This window comes from Colletotrichum fructicola (genome assembly GCF_000319635.2).
Source record: "Colletotrichum fructicola Nara gc5 chromosome Unknown KSG_Nara_v1_contig05, whole genome shotgun sequence".
NCBI classification, from domain to species: Eukaryota; Fungi; Ascomycota; class Sordariomycetes; order Glomerellales; family Glomerellaceae; genus Colletotrichum; species Colletotrichum fructicola.
In genome coordinates, this window is record NW_027094055.1 from 4,985,512 (window position 1) to 5,005,459 (window position 19,948).

At 55.9% G+C, this 19,948-nt stretch overlaps 5 protein-coding genes across 5 annotated transcripts; 1 reads left to right on the forward strand and 4 right to left on the reverse strand.

The window, feature by feature from the left end:
- Positions 1-269: 269 nt before the first annotated feature.
- On the reverse strand, positions 270-1,936 carry CGGC5_v010135 (Aspartate aminotransferase; the record flags this gene model as incomplete). Its single annotated transcript, XM_066152270.1, has 6 exons — positions 270-1,369; positions 1,501-1,551; positions 1,639-1,648; positions 1,704-1,714; positions 1,742-1,748; positions 1,820-1,936. 6 exons carry the CDS (start codon positions 1,934-1,936, stop codon positions 270-272), a joined length of 1,296 nt encoding a protein of 431 aa, XP_066008453.1.
- A 1,319-nt stretch (positions 1,937-3,255) lies between these two features.
- On the reverse strand, positions 3,256-4,766 carry CGGC5_v010136 (Secondary metabolism regulator LAE1; the record flags this gene model as incomplete). The annotated part of the gene is made up of 8 exons (XM_032021175.1): positions 3,256-3,319; positions 3,380-3,540; positions 3,626-4,109; positions 4,168-4,208; positions 4,268-4,334; positions 4,385-4,519; positions 4,572-4,618; positions 4,698-4,766. 8 exons carry the CDS (start codon positions 4,764-4,766, stop codon positions 3,256-3,258), a joined length of 1,068 nt encoding a protein of 355 aa, XP_031881790.1.
- A 616-nt stretch (positions 4,767-5,382) lies between these two features.
- On the reverse strand, positions 5,383-6,419 carry CGGC5_v010137 (uncharacterized protein; the record flags this gene model as incomplete). The annotated part of the gene is made up of 2 exons (XM_032021177.1): positions 5,383-6,264; positions 6,321-6,419. The coding sequence occupies 2 exons, from the start codon at positions 6,417-6,419 to the stop codon at positions 5,383-5,385; spliced, it is 981 nt and encodes a 326-aa protein (XP_031881793.1).
- Positions 6,420-12,977: 6,558 nt separating this feature from the next.
- CGGC5_v010138 (uncharacterized protein) lies at positions 12,978-13,889 on the reverse strand (the record flags this gene model as incomplete). The annotated part of the gene is made up of 1 exon (XM_032021178.1): positions 12,978-13,889. One exon carries the CDS (start codon positions 13,887-13,889, stop codon positions 12,978-12,980), a length of 912 nt encoding a protein of 303 aa, XP_031881792.1.
- Positions 13,890-14,626: 737 nt separating this feature from the next.
- jockey\pol (RNA-directed DNA polymerase from mobile element jockey) lies at positions 14,627-19,612 on the forward strand (the record flags this gene model as incomplete). Its single annotated transcript, XM_066152271.1, has 5 exons — positions 14,627-14,761; positions 14,826-18,308; positions 18,387-18,970; positions 19,139-19,181; positions 19,313-19,612. The coding sequence occupies 5 exons, from the start codon at positions 14,627-14,629 to the stop codon at positions 19,610-19,612; spliced, it is 4,545 nt and encodes a 1,514-aa protein (XP_066008454.1).
- Between the last annotated feature and the right edge of the window lie 336 nt (positions 19,613-19,948).

Genomic DNA, 19,948 nt, shown 5'->3' on the forward strand with positions numbered 1-19,948 from the left:
CGGTCTAGGGAGACGGATTATAAAAGACGTCGCTATATTGTTACACAGCTGGGAATGCGTGTGTGGTCTACCTGTGGTGCGCCAACGTTCTATATCCGCCAGCCCGGTTCAGTCCTGGCTTTGCTGAAAGAGAAGGCCTCTCCCCTTTTCGTGTTCGTTACAGTGAAACACACCCTGTTCTTTTGGAAACCGAAGCACCCCATGTCAACAGAACCCCCATGATATCTCTTTTTTTGGTGAAAATTGTGCAAGCTACAAAAGGGCAGCGCTTAGCCCTTGACCTTGTAGATGGCCTCGGCCAGACGGCCGACGTTGCCGCTGGTGATGCCGGCCACGGAAATGCGGCCGTCCTTGGTGGCGTAGACGGAGTGGTCCTTGGCGAGGGCGTCCATCTGCTGGGGGGTCAGGCCGGTGTAGGCGAACATGCCGATCTGGGAGGTGATGTGGGACCAGTCGTGGGCGGAGCCGAGCTTCTCGAGGTTGTCCTTGAGGAGGGCGCGCATGGTAATGATGCGGTCGGCCATGCCCTTGACCTCGCCGAGCCACTGCTTGTTGAGGGCGGCGTCGTTGAGGATGGTGGAGGCGATGCGGGCGCCGTGGACGGGGGGGTTGGAGTAGAGGGGGCGGACGAGGATCTTGACCTGGGAGTCGAGGCGCTTGCGCTCGTCGGGGTCCTGGGCGACGATGGAGAAGGCGCCGACGCGCTCGCCGTAGAGGCCCATGTTCTTGGCGAAGGACTGGGCGAGGGCGATGTTGTGGCCCTCCTTGACGAAGTGGCGGACGGCGAAGGCGTCGGTGTCGGTGTTGCCCGAGGCGAAGCCCTGGTAGGCCATGTCGAAGAAGGAGTAGTGACCCGCGGCCTTGACGGCGTCGGAGATCTCGCGCCACTGCTCGGGGGTGGGGTCGACGCCGGTGGGGTTGTGGGCGCAGGCGTGGAAGAGGAAGATGGAGTTCTTGGGGGCGGCCTTGATGTCGGCGAGCATGCCGGCGAAGTCGAGGCCGATGGTCTTCTGGTCGTAGTAGCGGTACTTGTGGACGGCGAGGCCCGAGTCGGTGAAGACGGCGCCGTGGTTGGCCCAGGAGGGGGTGGGGATGTAGATGTTCTTGGCGCCGGGGAAGTGGCGGGCGAGGAAGGCGCCGCCGATGCGGAGGGCGCCGGTGCCGGAGATGGACTGGGTGATGGCGAGGCGGTCGAGGGCGGAGGAGTCGGGGCCGTAGGCGAGGACGGCGGCGGCCTTTGTGAACTCGGGCACGCCGGTGATGCCGGCGTACTCCTTGTTCAGCTTGGCGGCGACGACCTTCTCCTCGGCGGCGCGGACGGAGGGCAGGACGTAGGGCTTGCCCTGGTCATCGCGGTAGGCACCGACACCTGGGGGTTGTTAGTGAGTAGTTGTTGGAGTGGTTGAGCATCGTGGGGGTTGCGTGTGGAGGTGAAGCTCGTGACAGCTTGTCCAGAGCTCGCCGGCTGAGGTGTGCGTCATGGTGGGGAGGCATTCGTACCGAGGTTGATCTTCTGCTCGAAGGTGTCGGCCTTGAAGGCTTCAGTGATACCTGTTTGGTAGCGTATTAGCTTCAATTGGGTTCGTGGCTGCTTGCGGGACAAAAAAAAAGGTGAAGCCGCGGGAAGGTGCGTCATACCGAGAATGGCCTGTTCGTCGCAGCAAAAATCGGCCAGTCAGCAAACGAGGTCGTTTTTTTCCCACGGGAGAGGCAGCTTTTTCGCAACATGTCGGTGTTCAACTTACATCCTGCAGGAATTCGTTAGCAATCGTGGCGCACTCAATTGGGGCATTTTGGAGTCGGAGCGTATAAGACATACAGGAGGACCTTGGGGGACGTTGGCCCAGGTAGAGCCGGCACGGGCGGCCATGACGGGCAGGGCGGCCGCACGGCGGACGGCGGCTTGCCTGGTGGCGATTCTGGCGGTGGACAGCATCTTGAATCTGGGGTTCTTCTCTTCTTCGGGAGATGAATAGAGAGAAAAAGGGAAGAGGGTTGAAGATGGAGAGGAGGAGGAGGAGTTCGGGAAGAGGTCGAGGTTTTGCTCGGAGGAGGGTGACGAACACAAAAAAAAGACTCCGAGACAGCGAAGTGCCGAAAAAGCAGCTGCAGACGGGACACACTGTCACACTAAGGTACTGGGTACTGGGTACTGGGGGGTGGGAGTCACTCTGAAAGAACTGGACACAATGGAAGCAAGGAACGGGTATGGCGTGGGTGGATAGGTTGGAATGGTCTGACTTGTGACTCTGCGCCTGAACCCGTGGGTGGTGCGTGGTGCTTCCTAGTCGGTCGGGCCACAGCCCACCTACTTTTCTACCTGAGGAGGAGCAGCAACTGCAAGCACCACCGCTGCCAGAGAGCTACGGATACCTAAGGTATGGACTGTTCAGCTGTTGGAGGGGGAACTTCCATCATCCATGACCTCCACTGGAGGAGGAGGGGGCCGGTCCGGTGCGACTCCGGCCCTTGTGACCCCACCTTTTTTGCTGGAGAATCATCGCTGAAGCTTCAGTGTTCTCTCAGATGCACCACTGAAGCAGGCGACTGTGGATCGAGTCATGCGGTGCCCCCACTGAAATCGTGCAATCGCGGGGAAGCGGAGTTTCTGTATCGCCGCCTTCCGCCCTTACTGCCTTCATGGTCTGTGCGCAATCCCACATGGGGGCCCACGAGGAGCCAATTCCGACCACTCTGAGCCGCTGTTTCCTGACTGGAGCGCATCCGGCACCCTCCTCTCTCAGTCTCTCTGGACACATGGTCCGGCTTCGGATCTTTTGACCGTTCTCAGCTGAGGCTCTCGTCTCGAGGTTGCGCTTCGTCATGCCCCCCAGGATCGGGATTGTGCGCCCTCCCCCTGCCGCTGCTTCTCAGATGAGCCACTTCTCATTCGCTCGCTTCAATGGGAGTTTGCATGCTCGGAGTTTGCAACCTTGCTTTTTCGGACTTTGCCATCCGGTCCGCCGACCCAGCACCCGCGAATGCACCGGCTTCCCTCCGTGTGCGCGGCATGAACCCCGAACGCCTCGGTTTCGCTAATGTCACGATGCATATCTCATACAACAGTTCACACTCAAGTCAGCAATTCACGGGGTGTGGGTTTTGGTATGAGAATCTATGTTTACGCCTAAGAATTGCGCGGTTTTGTTCACTCATTTCTGCAAAGGAAGCTGAGAAAGTGCTCATCAAAATGACACCACGCTAGCTGTATTCCATCGCAGTGCCCCGAACACTGGGCACAAGACCAAACGCTGCTTAAGCCGCAGCAGCCGGCGTCTCCTCCTTGGCTTTCTCCGGCTTGCGCGCGTAGACGAGATGTCTGGAAAGGAAAACACATTAGCATGGGCGTTCGTGTGCTCGTCGTGAGGGAATCACTTACAAGTCGATCCTAGGCTGCAGCTTGGAGTCCTTGAGGGCCTTCCGCATCTCAGCCATAAACACCACAATCTCGGCGTACTCCCACCCCATGACCTCCTTGGCGAGGAACGTCCCGAAACCCTCGAGACCTTGGTCCAGAAACTCCAACAGACACGCGCCGACCTGGTTCCGTTAGCATCGGCCATTTCGATCGAACGAGAAGCGCAACGCCCCAGGCTCATGCCTAGGACTGGGACTCAGAACTCACCTCCTTCAGCATGGGATCCTTCGGCCACGGCCCAATCGGGACAGGCCACTTCTTCTCCACGACGTCCACGAACCCCGCGGCCTCGAGGTTCTTCTTGATGCCGTGGTCGCGGTGCTGCTTCGCCGTCTTGCCCAGGCGGTCGAACGCCTCGAAGAACAGCCGGCCCCACCGCTTGAAGACGTGGTCGTCGTCGAGCTCCGGGATCGCCTGCGACTTGAGGTCGATGTCGAACTCCTTGATCTCAATGTACCCGGCGCCGGGCTTCAGGTTCGCCAGGGCCTCCGCGTAGAGCGCTGGCCAGTCCGCGACGCAGCCCTCGAGGTTGCGGATGTGGATGAAGTCGAAGTGCTCCGCCGGCCAGGTCCACGGCAGCTGCTCGATGTCGTCGATCTGGAACTTGCAGTTGGGCGGGACCCATGTGGGCTGCGTCGGGGAGACGTCGACGCCGATTACCTCTGCGGAGGGAAACTCGTCGGCGAAGTCGCTGGCTGTGCTTTAGCTCTGGACTTTCACCGTGATACTTGAAGGTGTTGGAGACTCACATGGCCCAGATGCCGGTACCAGTGCCGAGATCGAGAACTCTCTGGCATTCGACTTCATCAGTATGCTCTTCTTCGAGGGTGATGCATATCCTCAGCTCACCTGCGGCTTGTCGCCAATTGGCGCAAGGAAGAGCTTGTCGTCGAGGAACAGCGTCATCCAGTAGTGGCTGCCCAGGTCAGCAATCGAAGCATCAGCATGGAGAGCTAGGCGACTCACTTGATCTCGAGCGCTTCGCCGTGCTTCTCGTCATTGGGGCCGTAGTAATCAGTCTTCTGGGTGTACGTGCGGCCGTGAAGGCGGCGGTATTCGGTGATACTCTCAGAGAGCGACGCCGTAGATGATGTGACGACACTGCATTAGATGAGCATACGGGAACGTTCTTGCGATCTTTCCAGAGCCATACCTCTCCGCGTCCCCTCTGGTCTCATCCTCAGTCTCAATCGCGGGGTCCTACGCCGACTTGCGGTCAGCCCAGCCTCACCCTCTCACCACCACATCATCATCCGCCTCATCTTGTCTTCACACTCACCGCCGCGATCGTGCCCTCAGCGGCGGGCGGGCCGGTAGCCGCAGCAGGTTGCTCCGCAGAGGCCATCATCTTGTCACAGTTTCGATTTGAGAGTTCCGGTATTCGACTGCGAAAGAAGAAAGCATGAAGAACCTCGCGCGACGGCACAAAAACCCCTCTTTTTGTTGTTGGTTCGCATTCCGGCGTTCTGCATCCTATGGACCGGGGGGTCCAGTCTCGCCAAGAGGAAGGCCGATTCCCCGGACGAATTACACAACCCTGGCCATGCACTCGGCTGGAGCATTTGAGCCGCTTCGGGAAGGCCAGCGGGGAATGAAGCCTTATTGGGTGTTGATTGCAACGCTTGCTGCGTGGATTCCGAGACAACTTTGGCGAGGTGTTGGGTTGATTGGGTACTTTGGCTGTTCCGACACGGTGGTCCGTTGCGTAGCCTGATTGTTTTGCGCAACCACGTCAAAGAATAGCAAAGCACAGCATCGCGCGTGCCATGAGAAGCTGACTGCTACAATAGGGGGCGATTGAGATGGAATGGCCAGATGTACTTCCATACCACCACTTCCTCACCAAGACGACGCTCTCAGGCCTAGGTCAGCCCGCCCGCCCGCACGCCCGCCATGAATCTCACGCGACGATGAAAAAGAGGGAATCACGAATTGATATTCAAACCTGCCACACCCTCCCTACATCACCTATAATGTGAACCCTTGAGTATCATCGCCACCTCCGGGCAGTACATGTCGATATCCTCCTGGTGGTCCTGCTGAAACTTCTGCACCTGGTGATACCCCAACGGCTTCTCGAAGTAGTACGTCTCGACCGAGAACTTGCCCGCGACCTCCGCCTCCGGCACCTTGCCGCCCCTCTCCTTGACCTTGTGGTAGAACCACTGGTCCTCGTAGTTCACCTCGCCCGCCGCGGCCGGGTCCTTGGCCACCCTCGCCTCGAGGTCGCGCGCGATCTCGAGCAGCATGCCCGGGTTGCGCAGCGACAACCCGCCGTTGTACCCGAACCCGAAGCCGGGGCGGATGGGCGCGCCGATGAGGTCCCACTCGAGAAAGTCCTCGAGGCGGTGCGCGGCGTTGGCGCAGACGATGCTGTCGACCTGGAACATGAGCACGCGCGCGTAGGACTGGAGCTGCTCCCACAGCCAGGTGCCGACGAGGAAGGCGGAGACGGACTCGTGCGTCGGGAAGGTGGTGTTGGGCGGGAGGAACTTGACGATGATCTGGTTGGCGTCGACGGCGCGGCGGAAGGCCGGGGGCGCCTCCCAGGCGGCGTAGTTTTCCCAGTCGGTGACGAAGGAGATGGGCCAGTCCGGGCCGATGACGGATGCGAAGTGCATCATGATGGGCACGATGTTGGGCACGTGGGCCGGGTCGGTCTCGACGAGGAGGGCGGTGTATTTGGGTGCCGGGGGGGGAGGAGGTGGCGGCGGCGGCTTCGCGGCTTCGGGGGCCTCGTATGAGAGGGGCTCTGCGTCGAGGTCTGAGATGCGCTGGCTGGTGAGCTGGATTCCGGCGCGAGGGCGGTCATCGCCACTCGAGGGTGCCGCCGTGCCGTCGTGGTGCTGGAGTTCGGGTCAGCTGCTGAGCGTGAGACGAGGGAGGAGAGGGCAAGACAAACACTGAAGAGCAAATCCCATGTTCCTGTCATCAACAGGAACATGAAGAAGACGGCTACGAACACGAGAGGGTTCGGACGGCTACTGCTTCCGACACTCATGGTCGCGGCCGACTGGCGGGATCTCGGGGGAGGATTGAGTTGAGGTATGGGAGAACAAAGAGATCACCAAGGCGGGAACCTTCGCACGCGTGTAGTTGGGTTGAATGGGCTGCCCAGGACGTTAAATAAGTCTTGGTTCCCGGCACATGCCATTCGAGCTCGCCCTTGGAACTGCCTCGACCAAGTGGGCCAGCGCGTGCCATGGTGCCTCTTTTCGAATCATCTCCTTAATCCCTGAGACATGAAGTCCCTGTTCCTGCTAAATAACGTTTGTCTAGTTATGAAGGGCTGATGCAGAGGCTGAAAATCAGAGATCCCATTCGTGACCATCGCCGCCACATAATGCTTCCGGCCTCTGTCCCGCGCTCACTCTCGATACGCTTAATACTTCCCCCAGCCAGTGATTTTGCGCGATGAACATGATTAAAGATCTTCCACTGCCAGCTGTCTCTAGCGGGAACCAAACGTTTCACGTCTTGGGTAGAGGGATACTCGTGGCATTCAGGAGCGGCCGCGTTGGAAAGGCAGAGAGAAACGCCGATGGGGCTGAGAATGTAACCCGAGTTAGCAGTGGGGTACCCTTCCGGATTTCACTCTACTGACTAGGTGGATGGAGCTGGTGAAAGATAAGAGACCTTCTTCAAAGATTTCGTGATGCACCGTTTCATTTATTTTTGATGTCGCTCGGCGCGCATGTCTCATTTTGCCACCTCATCACCGATCTTCGCCAGCCGGTCTAGACCTGTGCGGCTATCGTCGTGCGATATCTTGAGAACTCATGTCTCCCTCGAGCCAAAGAGGCTAGAGTGCTCTAATTCAGATCCGAGGCAGGAATCCTGCGTGTACAACTGCACGTACGTTGACGTTTCTCGAGCGCTGTCCTTACAATGATCGAGGCAAACAACCGCATCGAGTGGTGCCTAGCCTGCCTGCTTGAATATGCTTTCGTGAATGCCCATGGCTCGCAATCCAATCATCATAGCTGTCCGTCATGAATTGATGGAGGACCGTATCCTCTCAGACCCTTCTCCTTAACGAGGGCCAGATATCAGCGCGCCAATTTCGCCAACAACTTTCAGCAAGCCACGATATCCTAAGTCGCAGAGCCTTCACGCGCATCTCCCCAGACAGGAAACTTAATTCGCTGCAGTGCGCGATCGAGTCAAGATGGGGCTAATCCAGACACACAAGCCATCCAAAAGCCACCAGCCATCTAAGACAATAGTTCCCCCCTAGCCACATCCATCCCTGCTTTTGCCCCCACGGCTGCGGCGCTTTTCTCATTCCTGTTGTCTCCCTCAAAACGTGGAACGCCCTCCATTATTGAATATGAGCGCATTCCTGGTCGATTGAACAATTTGACCCCCTTTTTCGAGGCACGAAAGGGGGGGTCTTTGCTGATGTGTAGTCATTACGCGTACGCTGCAGCTGTGTCGCAGGACGTGAATCTGGAACGCTGTTGGCATCTTTGTTCTTGCGCGATAAGCTGTCGAGTAATTTCCGTCGTCATCATGCTGTCGTGAGCGCTTTATGTGCCCCGTTTGCGGCGACGAATGTGCCCTTTCGGCCGCGGTGCTGGAGACATGTACTCTACATCTGCTCATAAATATGTCACCGCCCAGATTTATTGTTCATCTTACTCATTGTTTGACTGATTTTGCGCTCAGAGCTGCCATGCGCACAGGTGTGTACAGACTACAGCCGGGCTCAATGGGCATACAACTACCCAGCTCTACATGAACCTCTCGTCGTTCGATGACAACAGACTGTGTGCCGTTTTCCCCCTGGCCTTGTCTGAGATTGTCGGACTCAATGCTCGCCCACGAGGGAAGACTACAGTGAACCAATGAATCTGATTTGTATTCCGTCCAGATTCACGCAATATCCTATCCCGAAATGTTCTATGTCATCTGTTTTGTCTGTGAGATGTAGTTATGTTGGTGTCTGCAAGCTCGCGCCTGTCGCCGCAGGCTCTACTAGAAACAGCCTTCATGCGCTTGAAGCCAGCCTAGTGACCGCCGCCCTTTCCCGGGAAATTGTGACAGCAAGGCTTGTCGCGAACCTCGAGTTGTTCTCTGCATTTCGGTGTCAGATTCAGTCGATATCGCAAGATATACCTATGGATGAACTGCTTACTCGGTTGGAGTCGGGGCGGCGAGGACCGCAGACACCATCATGGCTGCGACGAGAGTGAAATATTTCATCTGCGAATGATGTTAGACAGACCGCGGTGGAAACAAGAAGAATGGCTGAGAGTCTTGGGCAACTGACGTTGCTGGTTGAGTAAGTCAACGCCGCAAAGTTGTGGTTCAATACCGAATTGGGTGCTTGTTCGTCGAATTGATTGGATCAGGGCTCGAAGTTTGAATGTACATTCGGACTTTAGTCTGGTATTTAAGCCATCACTTTGTACAGATTCTTGAACAAGAATTTACATCTCGGCAACCTGAAAGCCCGATTGCGACCTTCACCAAACTCTAATAGAACCGTTGATAATGCACAATACGGCTATGCGGGTGCCCTCGTGCACATATCCTCATTCCTTGTGCACCGAGAAAACATCGCTTAGGTCTTTGGCGTTTCGACAGGTATAGAATTCTCTTATTTTCATTGGAAAGAGGAACTCTAAGCGATGTTTGTCTGAAGACGCTTATCCCCGGACAAGGACCAGCTTTAGGAGTTAGGTTTTGCAACACGAGTCGGGACGCTTCCGTCCTGTCGAATATGGTAATTTTCTAGGAACGGAAAGCTTGGGGTTCGATTGCTGACTCGACGGCGAACGCCGTCTGTGAGATGGCACGGGGGAGGTGCGCGACTAAAGTCCATGGAACCTTTGGCGGTTCGGTAGAAATTGAGAGTTGGCGGTCCTGGCGTCTTTGGCATTGGGTCCTCGGGGTTGGGGATAGTCGATGAGAAGAGAATGGCGTGGTTTTCTTGAATTTCTAGAAAAGACAACTTTATGTCACGTTTGATGTGACATAGGGAGCCGTGAAGCCGAAGGCATGATGCTTGCATTCCGCGGCACAAAATGTGTGCTGTCCGCGAGTCTTGGCCCGAGTTAGTTGCTTGGAGCTCTTCCGTGTCTTATCAACTTTATTGCCGATGGGACTCATCCTGGCCAGTATAATATCCAAATCAGCCCAGCCAAGCTTATTTGATCGGACTGCCTCAACAAGAACTTGACTTCTGGAGACATCTCGCTGAAACGGAACCTCCGCGTTGAAAGTCAAAGTTTTCCGGACAGCTCGTGATGGAGACACGATCGTGGTTCCTCGCTTGATAGAACAGGGGTTTAATTGGACTTGTATGGATGTGCAATATGCATGATTCAGATACGGGCAACAATACGACTGGTATCAAACGATATGGACTCGCCTAGATTCGTTCACAAACTGAGGGTTTAAGTTAGAGGTTAAGTTAGAGGTGAAAGTTATTTTGAGCAGTGGATCAATCACACGATCAACGCCGGACTAGGTAAGTTGGAAGCCTTCATAGTCGTTATGCAGAACATGGGTATTCTGTCGGGGCGTCTTAGACCACACCTAGTCTTCGTCGCCCGTGAAGCCACCACGAGGCCGGTCAAAAAGCCTGCTAGTTGCTCTCGCTATCGCTTTTTGTATCGCTTTTTGAAGACCCCATTGGGCTCTGTAGCTTTCCAGGCCTGGTAGATAGCTAGCCAGGACACTCTGCTTGGACGCTCACAGCCCTGCCTAAGAGTTGTGCCTGTTATACGGGTCCTCTGGCTGTATCGCGCTTAGGCCAGGGCTCCTTTCTCTGTCTTCTTAGGTCTTGTTCTAGACCAACCTCTGTGATTCAAAAGCCGTGTCGACAAGAAGGCATCGACCTGCAGAAGGCTTCGGAATTTGCTGAGCGCCTCTGGTATCTAGAGCGCGTGTGCGTGGAAGGAAGGGTGCGCTACATAGTAGCCGCGTGCCCCTTTGAGGCTCAAGAAGGATTTGCAAAACACATAGGCGTAGCCAAAGCATTCAAGGTCCCGAGGTTAGCAGGGTGATCGGCAGAGCAAGTTTAGGGGCACCGAGAGATGCCAGAGTATGTGCTGGGGAGTGTATCAGAATTGTGTACTTGGAGAAGATGCTCTTAACAATCATTAAGGCCTTGAGATGGAGTTTGAGGGTGCGGCGGGCGGCTAGTTTGGCACGCCCCATTATACCATCCTGTCGCCGTGGGAGGTCATCGAGTCGGCGAAACGTCAAAGAACCCGCGGACGTCTTCAGTGACACCCAAACCCCCGCGCCCCCTAAAGACCCAGGAGCTGTAAACATCGGACATCTCTGGCGACACCCGTCCGAATTACTCCCGATACTCTCGACCTTGGTTCTCTGACTGGCCTGTAGCTCTTTCGCTAATCTGGCTCTCTCTAGGTCAGGTATAGAGAGCTGATAGGAGACCAAAGACCAGGCGCAAGATGGATACAGCCAGACGGGCTGGATCAGTCAGAAGTTAAAGAGTAGCTAGAAAGCCTGTATGGAACTAAAGAGAAGAAGATGGCCGGACGGTCTACTTTTATCTCTGTGGGAAGAACTGGACAGCTACAGGATCCTGGCGCGGTCTGTAGCGAGTGCCAGAGACAGATGTGTCTCCAGCGACCGGAAGTCCTGGATGCCGGCATCAATGGCTCCAGACGGTTGCCTCAGACGCCCGGACGGAAAAGACACGTAGGAATCTTTTCGGGCGGTCCCTTACGAGTTTGCCCGGTGGGTCGGAGTGGCATGTAAACGGGAGGCCCTAGTTCTGGGACGGACGGTGACTGCTGATGCGGCACTCGTGCTGTGGGACCCGGTGTTGACTTCGGGGAGTGGTCGGCGGGCAGCACAGGAATCAGTGACGAGTCTGGAGTTGATCCAGGTAGATTTGCCCTGCCGGAAATTTATACACCATGCCTCGTGTGCAATCGGGACTCAATTGCGTGGTGGACGGCCTGGCTTCGTGGCGCGCCAGTGCGGCCCCCCGGTGCCCGTACTGCGGGAGAGGCTCCGGATTGTTCGGAAGGGACTTCTTGGCTTCCGGCGGGGCAGGGGGCATCAGGGCGCACGGAAGCACATCAGGGTCCTCAGAGCTGCATCAGGTCATATCTAGATTGGTTAGAATCGGGACTAGGAGACGGAGGCCGGGGCCGGGAGAGGTTCCGGACTGCGGGAGGTGCCCCGACTGACTGGAGCGGGTTTTTTGACCGGAGGTGGGTCGGCGCGCTCCGGCGCATATTGAAGCACATCAGAGCCCCGAGAGCCGTACCGGGACAGGTCGGAGCAGGTCGGGGTCGATACCGGGTGCCGGAGCCTGGAGCGAGACCGGGGGCGGACTGCGGCAGGGGGCCCAGATCGGTCGGAGCGGGTTTCTTCGGGTGCAGTGGGGCAGGGGGCATCAGAACGCATTGGAGCACACTAGGGTCCTAAGAGCCGCATCAGTGCATGTCGGGGCAGGTCGGAGCATCTTGGGGCCGGGGCGGGCGGATGCTGGAGTTAAAGCAGACTGCGGGAGGGGCCCCGAACTGCTCGGCGCAAATCTCTTGGCTTACGGCACGTCAGGACGCACCAGAACGCATCGGGGCACACGAGGGTCCCGAGAGCTGCACTGGTGCACGTCTGTGTCAATCGGGACCATGGCCGGGAGTGGCAGTTGGGGCCGGGAGCGGCTACGGACTCCGGACAGGCCCCAGATCGTTCGGTGCGGGTTTCTTAGAAGGTGGTGGGGCAGGGAGCATCAGGACGTATCGGGGTACATCATATCCCTGAGAGCTATATCGGGGCACGTTGTGGTGAATCTGTGTCGATAGGCGTCGATCGGGGTGGTGGCCGGGACTGAAGCCTGGAGCGGGAGCGGCAGCGCGGTTGGCAGTGGGACAGGGCGCGTGGGGTTGAGACCGGAGTTGGGTGGGCACTGGTGCGGCGAGCGAAGATTGACAATCCACAGCGGAGGAAACCCACAATGCAAAGCCAAAATTGCGGGTGGGTGGCAGGGGTTCCTAGTCCGCATGTGCGCTGACCAATAGGACAACACGCGTCCGACGACGACTTTTGCTCGTGGGGAGGACACTGCGCCAGAGACTGTGGAAGAGTCTGGCTGTTGGACACGCTTCCGTTTGCCTCGGGAAGATGGAGGCTCAGAGGCAGCAGCAGGCTCAGAGGCAGCAGCAGGCTCAGAGGTAGCAGCAGGCTGAGACCAGACCCAGATACACCGGCAGACCTGGAAGAACCAGAGTCAACGTCGCGAGACTGTTCATCCCGCCTCCCATGAGGTCGTAGAGACTTTGCATACGATGGCCAGGCTGGCGGACCAAACTTGGCGCAAGCAAGCAGATGCAGTCGGCGATTCCGGTCCATGCAATTGACAGACTGCGTGCAATGCTCCTCCTTGCAGGCAGCACACCGGGGGACCGTCGAAGTGCAGGCGCCGTGGCCGTGGCCCCGATCGCCACACCATCCACACGTGGGGTCTTCATCCTTGTCTGGGCAGCGCTTCATCATGTGGCCGGCCTTTTTACAGTGGAAGCAGTTCATCCCCACCGATCGGATATCGATAGGCCTGTGAACGTTCGCATTAGCGGTGCCACGTTACGGAGAGGGAGAGGAAGAGAACAAACCGTAAGTGAGCGTACGAGTAATCGATCAGAAGCCCTTCGCCTTGAGTTCCACCTTCGTTTTCATACAGTTCAAGCAGCCTATCGGCCTCTGCCATGTCTGTGAACTTGGCAATAAACCTTTGGCGTTTTTCCCTGAACATCACCGAGAACTTGTCGGAATCCAACCCCAACTCGGCGAGCATCTTCTTAGCGTCACTGGCGTGGGTATGGCGGAAATCGCGACCACGAAAGAAGAGCTCCACGTAGTAGTGCTCATCGGCCCGCTGGAAGCAGCTGACTGGGGTCTCACTACCAAGCGCCTTGAACATATCCTCCTTGTTAGGCGTGAAACTTTTGGCGGCGTCTGGGGGTTTGAAGGTAAAGTTGACGTAATCGTCGTACACAAAGATCTCTCTGACTTGGTGGTAGACGTTGTCAAGCTGCTTCAAGGCTTTCATCCACCCGGTGTAGTAGCCGGTGAACTTTTTCCGGGATTCAGCTGGCTCAAAAGATGTCTTGACAACGCACTCTGGCCTGCGGCTCGCGAGCGGCTTCATGGCAACATCCATGGCGGTGCTGCCATCGCCCTGCGGCATGGTACGATCCAAGAACACTTGGAAGAGACGTCTGAAGGCTGCGAACTCTTGGTGCAGCTGGCCGTAGCCAAACTCTTGCTCATTGGCAGGCCTTCGCTTGGGCTTCTTCTTGTTTGCTCGCCTGGTGGTGGGATTTGGAGCGTTGTTTGCCGGTTTGTTGGCAGAAGCCTCGGGTTGGTCGTCTGGGGTTGCATCTGCCATGGACACGTCGCTCGCTTGATATTCAGATTCGTCGTTGTCGGACTCCGCCGGTGGAGATGCCACGCTCGTCTTCTTACTCCTTTTTGGAGGCATCGTGGTGGAGGAGGTAGGTGTAGCAAGGGTAAAGACCAGGGTTGGTCGAAAAGACAGGTGCGTTGAGTGGAAGCAAGAGTTGAAGGCCACAGAGAGACACAGAGAGGAGGAAGGAAGAAAAAGAAGGAAGAACGGAGGAAGGATGGGAAGGAAGGAAGAACGGAGGATACGGAAGCAAGAGGGGAAGGCCGCAGCCGCAGCTTTCTTTCTTGTCGAACCCTCTGGAGACTTTGTCGCTTGGCCAACAGCAAATGAAGTCCAAGTTGACCCTTGTTGCCGTCCACTCAACCTCCTCCACCTCTTTGCGGTGAGGTATTACACTGTATCGACAGGCGGGGCAAGATTCGCAGCTCTCCCCACCGCAACCCACCGCAGTCTTTGCAGCGGACCGCACACACGCCGCACTGCCTACCAATTGCCAGCGTCACCGCCAGCATCACCGCCAGCATCACCGCCAGCATCACCAACAACATCACCAGCATCATCACCTCCGGGCTTTGGGTGTGCAACGTCCCGCTGAGCATCATATCCTGTCGATTGATTCGGCGTCATCTTCTCGCCCTCTCAGTTTACGCACGCCCTGAAATCTGGCCAAGTCGCGTCGTGCCAATCGTCCCCAGCCGCTGATTTCAGCGGCTGGGGACGACTCCAGAGCTGCTCGCCAAAGCTTGTCGCCGCCCACCACATCGCAGCGTGGCAGTCAACCCTCACGCACACGTCAATCCATCTCCGAGAACATGTCTGAAGTACCGTCAGACGACCAGCCGGAACGCCACGGCTCTGCCGCCCCTGCCGGCGCAGAGTCCGCGCAGTATGACTTGGTGCCCCCCGAGCATTATGAACTACCCAACTTGAGCCACGTCATGGAAGAGGTATACACATACACATCCCATTCCTCTATTTCCGCATGTTTGTCTAACCCGATACCCTCCATAGGACCCCAGGACAGGGACTACTCGGCAAATGCTGGACATCTTCTCTTACAATGTCAACAAGATGGAATCCAAGGTCAGGGACCTGGGCAAATATGCCAAGGGGTTCGAACGTGACATGCGACCAACCATCCTCATGATTCAAGATCCTCCGTACAACGTTGCAAAAATTCATCTGCCAAAATACCACCTCGTAAGCAAAAGTGACTGGATACGACCCAAGTCTGACAAGGACAAAGACCAACAAAAGACTTCTCCGACGGCCAAGAACAAATCCAAGAACTCCCAGGACGAGGAAGACGACGAAACAAAGCCTGTTTCCAGAAGGGTTGCCATTTATGTTTCCACGGCAATACATCCGAAGTCGTGGGAGGTCACTTGGGACGAGGGAGTGAACAAGGGATACGTCGCTTACATGCTCCTCCGCTTGCTCGACGGCTCCGAAGTGTATTTCACAAATTTCTACAACCGCAAGCCGGGAGAGAGCATTGACCTTGAGCACCTTTTCAACACCCCAGCCCCCGGACTCGGTTTCGACGTCCTGGGTAGCAATTCTGCCATCTTTTGCGATTCAAACGCCCACTCCATTTGGGATCCTGGCAGCGAGCCTGACAAATGCGGCAGATACATGTCGCAGGCGTTTCTCGAACGCAGCATGGATATCCTACCAACATACAACAAGAGAAAGTTCACCTACAGGCGCAAAGCGGCAAAACGAAAAGAGGATGTTGCAACCAACATTGACCTGACCGTATTGGGAAACGTGATTCGGCATCAACTGGTCAATTGTAGTGTTGAGAGGCCGCGCGAAATCAAAAACAGTTACACAGACCATGCGGTCATCCACACCAGGTTGAACCTGCAAGTCGACCGACGCCCTCGGAAGATGTACCGGTTTGATAAGGTTAACAAGGAGGATTTCCAGGATAGCGTCAACAAGAAATTGCAGCTTGCTCTCGGTGACCCCGAAGCCATCCCTGAGCTTGTCGACTGCAACGCTGCAGAGGCATTTGCACAGAACCTCTGTGAAGCTTTGATGGAGACTGTCAAGGACATGGTGCCGACCGTTGACCTCAACGCATCAGAGACCAGGAATCAGCATCCTCAGCTTGCCGAACTTATAGAGGCTTTTGACGCAGAGCTGCATGCAAATCGGGCCTTACACGATACGCGTCGAGACAATTTGGCATATGACGAGCGTTACGAGAAGTGGGAGGCTGCGATCGAGGAAACCAACAGGTTTTTGACGATTGCCAATACGGTTGCGTCCCGCAATCGTGCCGCTAATCTGTCTGAAGGCCTGGTGAGTCTTCACAAGATAATGGCTCAGGCTCGCAGGACGGCACTCACACAGATGCCTCCCCGCTTGCAGTATCTCAAGACCGCCGACGGTACCTTCTGTCAGAGCCAAGCAGAGAATGCTCATGTTTTACGTAGCAAACTATTTGACGAAACCAGCGATTCTCTGCCCCCGGCGGGAGAGGCAACAGCCTTGGGTCAGCACATCGAATCTCGCATGGAGGCCTTAGATGCCAAAAGATCAGCAAGGCCCAAGGCAAAGCCAAAATTTCGGCCCTGTACATACAAGAAACGCGAGGGAAAGCAAGAGTCTCGGCATCGTCAATCCTCAACGCCACCACCCCGCTCGACACCTCAACCGTCTCGGCCCTCTCCCGAACCTCTTCATCACCCTTCTCCCTCTGGTGCCGCCAGTCTTCCCGTCGAGAACGATTTTGATCCTCCCGATACCAGTACAATCGTTTGCGCATTTGATACATACTCTTCTGTTTCTATCCCGGGTTCGCTACTCACGCATGAAGAACCTCCGGTTCCTGGATCCCCGCTTTCCAACATCGACATGTCAACCCAGGACGACTGTTCGATGCCCGATGCAGACAGTACCACATGTGGCGAATCTCAACATCCGGAGCCCTCTCCCAGAAAGGGTCAGAAGGGTACAACATCCAGAGCCCAAGGGGGCAAGAAAACCGCAAAGAAAAAACCTCAAAGGCGCGTCAGCATGAATGGCGGCAATCGCTTTGTTCCTCCTGCCAGGGAATCAAGGGTTCTAAGGTCCAACTCAAAGCCTGGTGGCTGGAGGGGAAACGTCAAGCCTTCGCAGCAAAAGCCTCTTGACCACCCAAGTTCAGACAATCTAGCTTCCGACGTCCCTAGCAACCAGATGGCTAACGCATTAGCTGATTCGGTGTCATCCCAATCGATCGACTCTCCCTTCGCTTCCGGCTCTCCCTCCGCTCCCAGCTCTCCCTCCGCTTCCGACCCTCCGCTATCTGCCGGTTCCCCTCCCGTATCCCAAAAGGCCCGGAGCAGACCTAAGAAGAAAAGGATCTCTCCCGAGGAGCGAGAACGGTTGGCTAAGCTGAAATCGGAGCCCCCTCCCAAGCTCAACCGTCAAAAAGTTCGGAAGATCGTGAAGAGACTGCCTGCCCGCAAAGCCCCTGGCCCAGACGAGATTCCAAATCCAGCTCTGAAGATCGCGGTAGACGTCCTGTTGCCCTATTTGTTGCATCTCTTCAATGCCTGCATCAAGTTCCACTACCACCCGGTCTGCTTCAAGGAGTCAATCACTATCGTCATCCCAAAAGAGGGGAAAAGTGACTATACAGATCCGAAGAACTACAGGCCCATTGCGCTGCTTCCCTGTATTGGGAAGGTTCTAGAGCGACTCGTCGCTGATTACATCAAAGAACTTGCTATCAAGTACGACCTGATCCCGTTCAGCCAATACGGCTTCGCTGGAAAGAGCGCTCCCAAGGCAGTTGAGCATCTGGTCAGCGGGATCGTGGACGGGTTCTGCGCGAGAACCACTAAGAAGAAGTGGCGGACTAGCCTGTTGGCTCTTGGCGTGTCTGGCGCTTACGATCACGTTAAACACCTTGAGCTAATCGACATTCTCATCGACGTGGGCGTGCCCAAATGGCTTGTGCACTACATCAAGTCTTTCGTCTCTGACCGTTCCACCTCGGTTGTGCTTCCAGGCTTCACCTCGCCCAAGTTCTGGGTCCGCATTGGCATTCCTCAGGGGAGCCCACTGTCTCCGATTCTCTTTGTCCTGTTCACGGCACCGATGCTGCGGATACTTGACAACGAGGCAAAGCTGGGTCGTTCCAAGTACATCCTCACCAGTGCCTCTTACGTCGATGATACTTGCATCATGGTCACGTCTACGTGTTCCACGTTCAATTGCAAGAAGCTGGCCGTGGTGCACAACAAGCTGATATCCTGGGCACAACCACGTGGGCTACTATTCGATCCCGCCAAGTACAAAGTCATGCACTTCCGCCCACGGAGGGGAGGTAATGGATGTCTTCCTCTCTGCACAGAGCTGCCTGAAATCGAGCACTTGGACGAGAGAACGGCTCTTGTGCGGGAAGCCAAGGAACCAGCAACGAACAAGGACGGCAACCTCCGTGTCCTAGGCGTCTGGTTGGACCACCAATTGTCATGGAAGTATCACGTCCACCAGGTAAGTTATTTTCCAAGACACCGACATGAGCCCAGGAGGTCTGTGTAATATGTGCATTGCTGACCTCACTGTCAACAGATAAAGGAAAAGGTCAACCGGAAGATGGACTACATGAAGCGGAAGATCAGCAGCGTTTCGAGCCCGTCATTGCTGAAGATGTGCCAACTTTACGCGACTAGCATCCGTCCAATCATTGCGTACGCCTGCCCAGTCTGGTTTGTCGTCCCCAGCATAGAGGCAAAAGGTTACGGCCTGAACCAAACGTTGATCGACAAGCTCGATGCCATTCAGACCGGCTGCCTCCGGGTCTTTGCCGGCGTGTTTTCCAAGACATCAAGCCTTCCCCTCCACAAAGAAGTCAACATGGAGCCGATTGCTGTCTATCTCCAACGTATGGCAATGAGTCATCGTGCCTGCAACTCCATGGCCGAAGATGGCAAGCTTCTAATCGGAAAGACAACCAAATTCCCTTTCAAAAGCACCAGGAGCCCATGCTTCCAAAAGCAGCCGTACTTTAAGCTGTATCAAGCAGCCTCCCGGCTCGCAGAAAAAGCCAAGGATCAATACCTGAGCAAGAACCTTCCCGACGTGTGGGATAATGCAGTCGATCGGCGCATCGCTATCAACGAGTACCTCGAAGCGCAATATGATACTCTCTGCAGGTACATCTGGTGGTGGTTCAAAGAAAAACGAAAACGACGCTCAACCCGGCAGTCGTGGTACGGGACTCATTGCCACCCACTCGCAACCAGGGGGGACTGGGGCGCTTCCAACCTCAAGCGCCACCAACACTTGACCCGAGTTGAGAGCACTATCATCCTTCATTGCAGGACCGGTTTCATCGGCCTCAACTCCTACCTGTATAAGAGGACGGTATGTAGAACATTTTCATTCTTCTTTGCCCTTTCACTCTTCTCCCTCTGTTTTCCCGCGCGTCGCGCGTCCAAACCTCGTTGTCGGAGCCTCGATCATTGCCTGGCTAACCGTTTTCTTCTGCGTTGTAGCTCGCCGACTCACCCATGTGTCCCTGTGGCACCAACACCCACACCGTCGAACACCTCTTCTTCGAATGTCCCCTGCTGGCCAACGCCAGACGCAACTTGCCCGTCACGAAGTGGACAGTAAAGTTGATCGAAGGCCGGTTTGGTCGTTGGGCCTCCCGAAAACGCACCCTCGAACAGCTGACCGACGAGCACCCCCGCACCATGGCGCAATGGGCCATCAAAACCTTCGGGCTCGGTCAGTTTGAGTGGACAAGCCGATACATGGAGACTGGTCCATCCATCTCCAACCCGTATCTTTAACGCGCAATCACTTACATTCCTTCTTTTTCCCTTCTTTCTTTCATGTACGCTTTTGCAAATCACCGCGTCACCGGCACCTGTTTCGAGGTCGCCAGAACCTCTTTCGAGGTACTGCAGATTTGGGATCTCTATCGAGATCACTTCTGTCTCCAGATCGGAGACCAATCAGTTTGTGAAGAATTTTTTTGTGAATTTTTGTATGGTCAGTTGAATCTTTCTTCCCTTCTAACTTTCCTTCCGCAGTTGTATGGTCAGTTGGATCTTGTGCTATGAGGTATCCTTGGTTCGTTGCGAATAGCTACAGCTAACGCTCAGTTCTCTCCAGACCAGGGATAC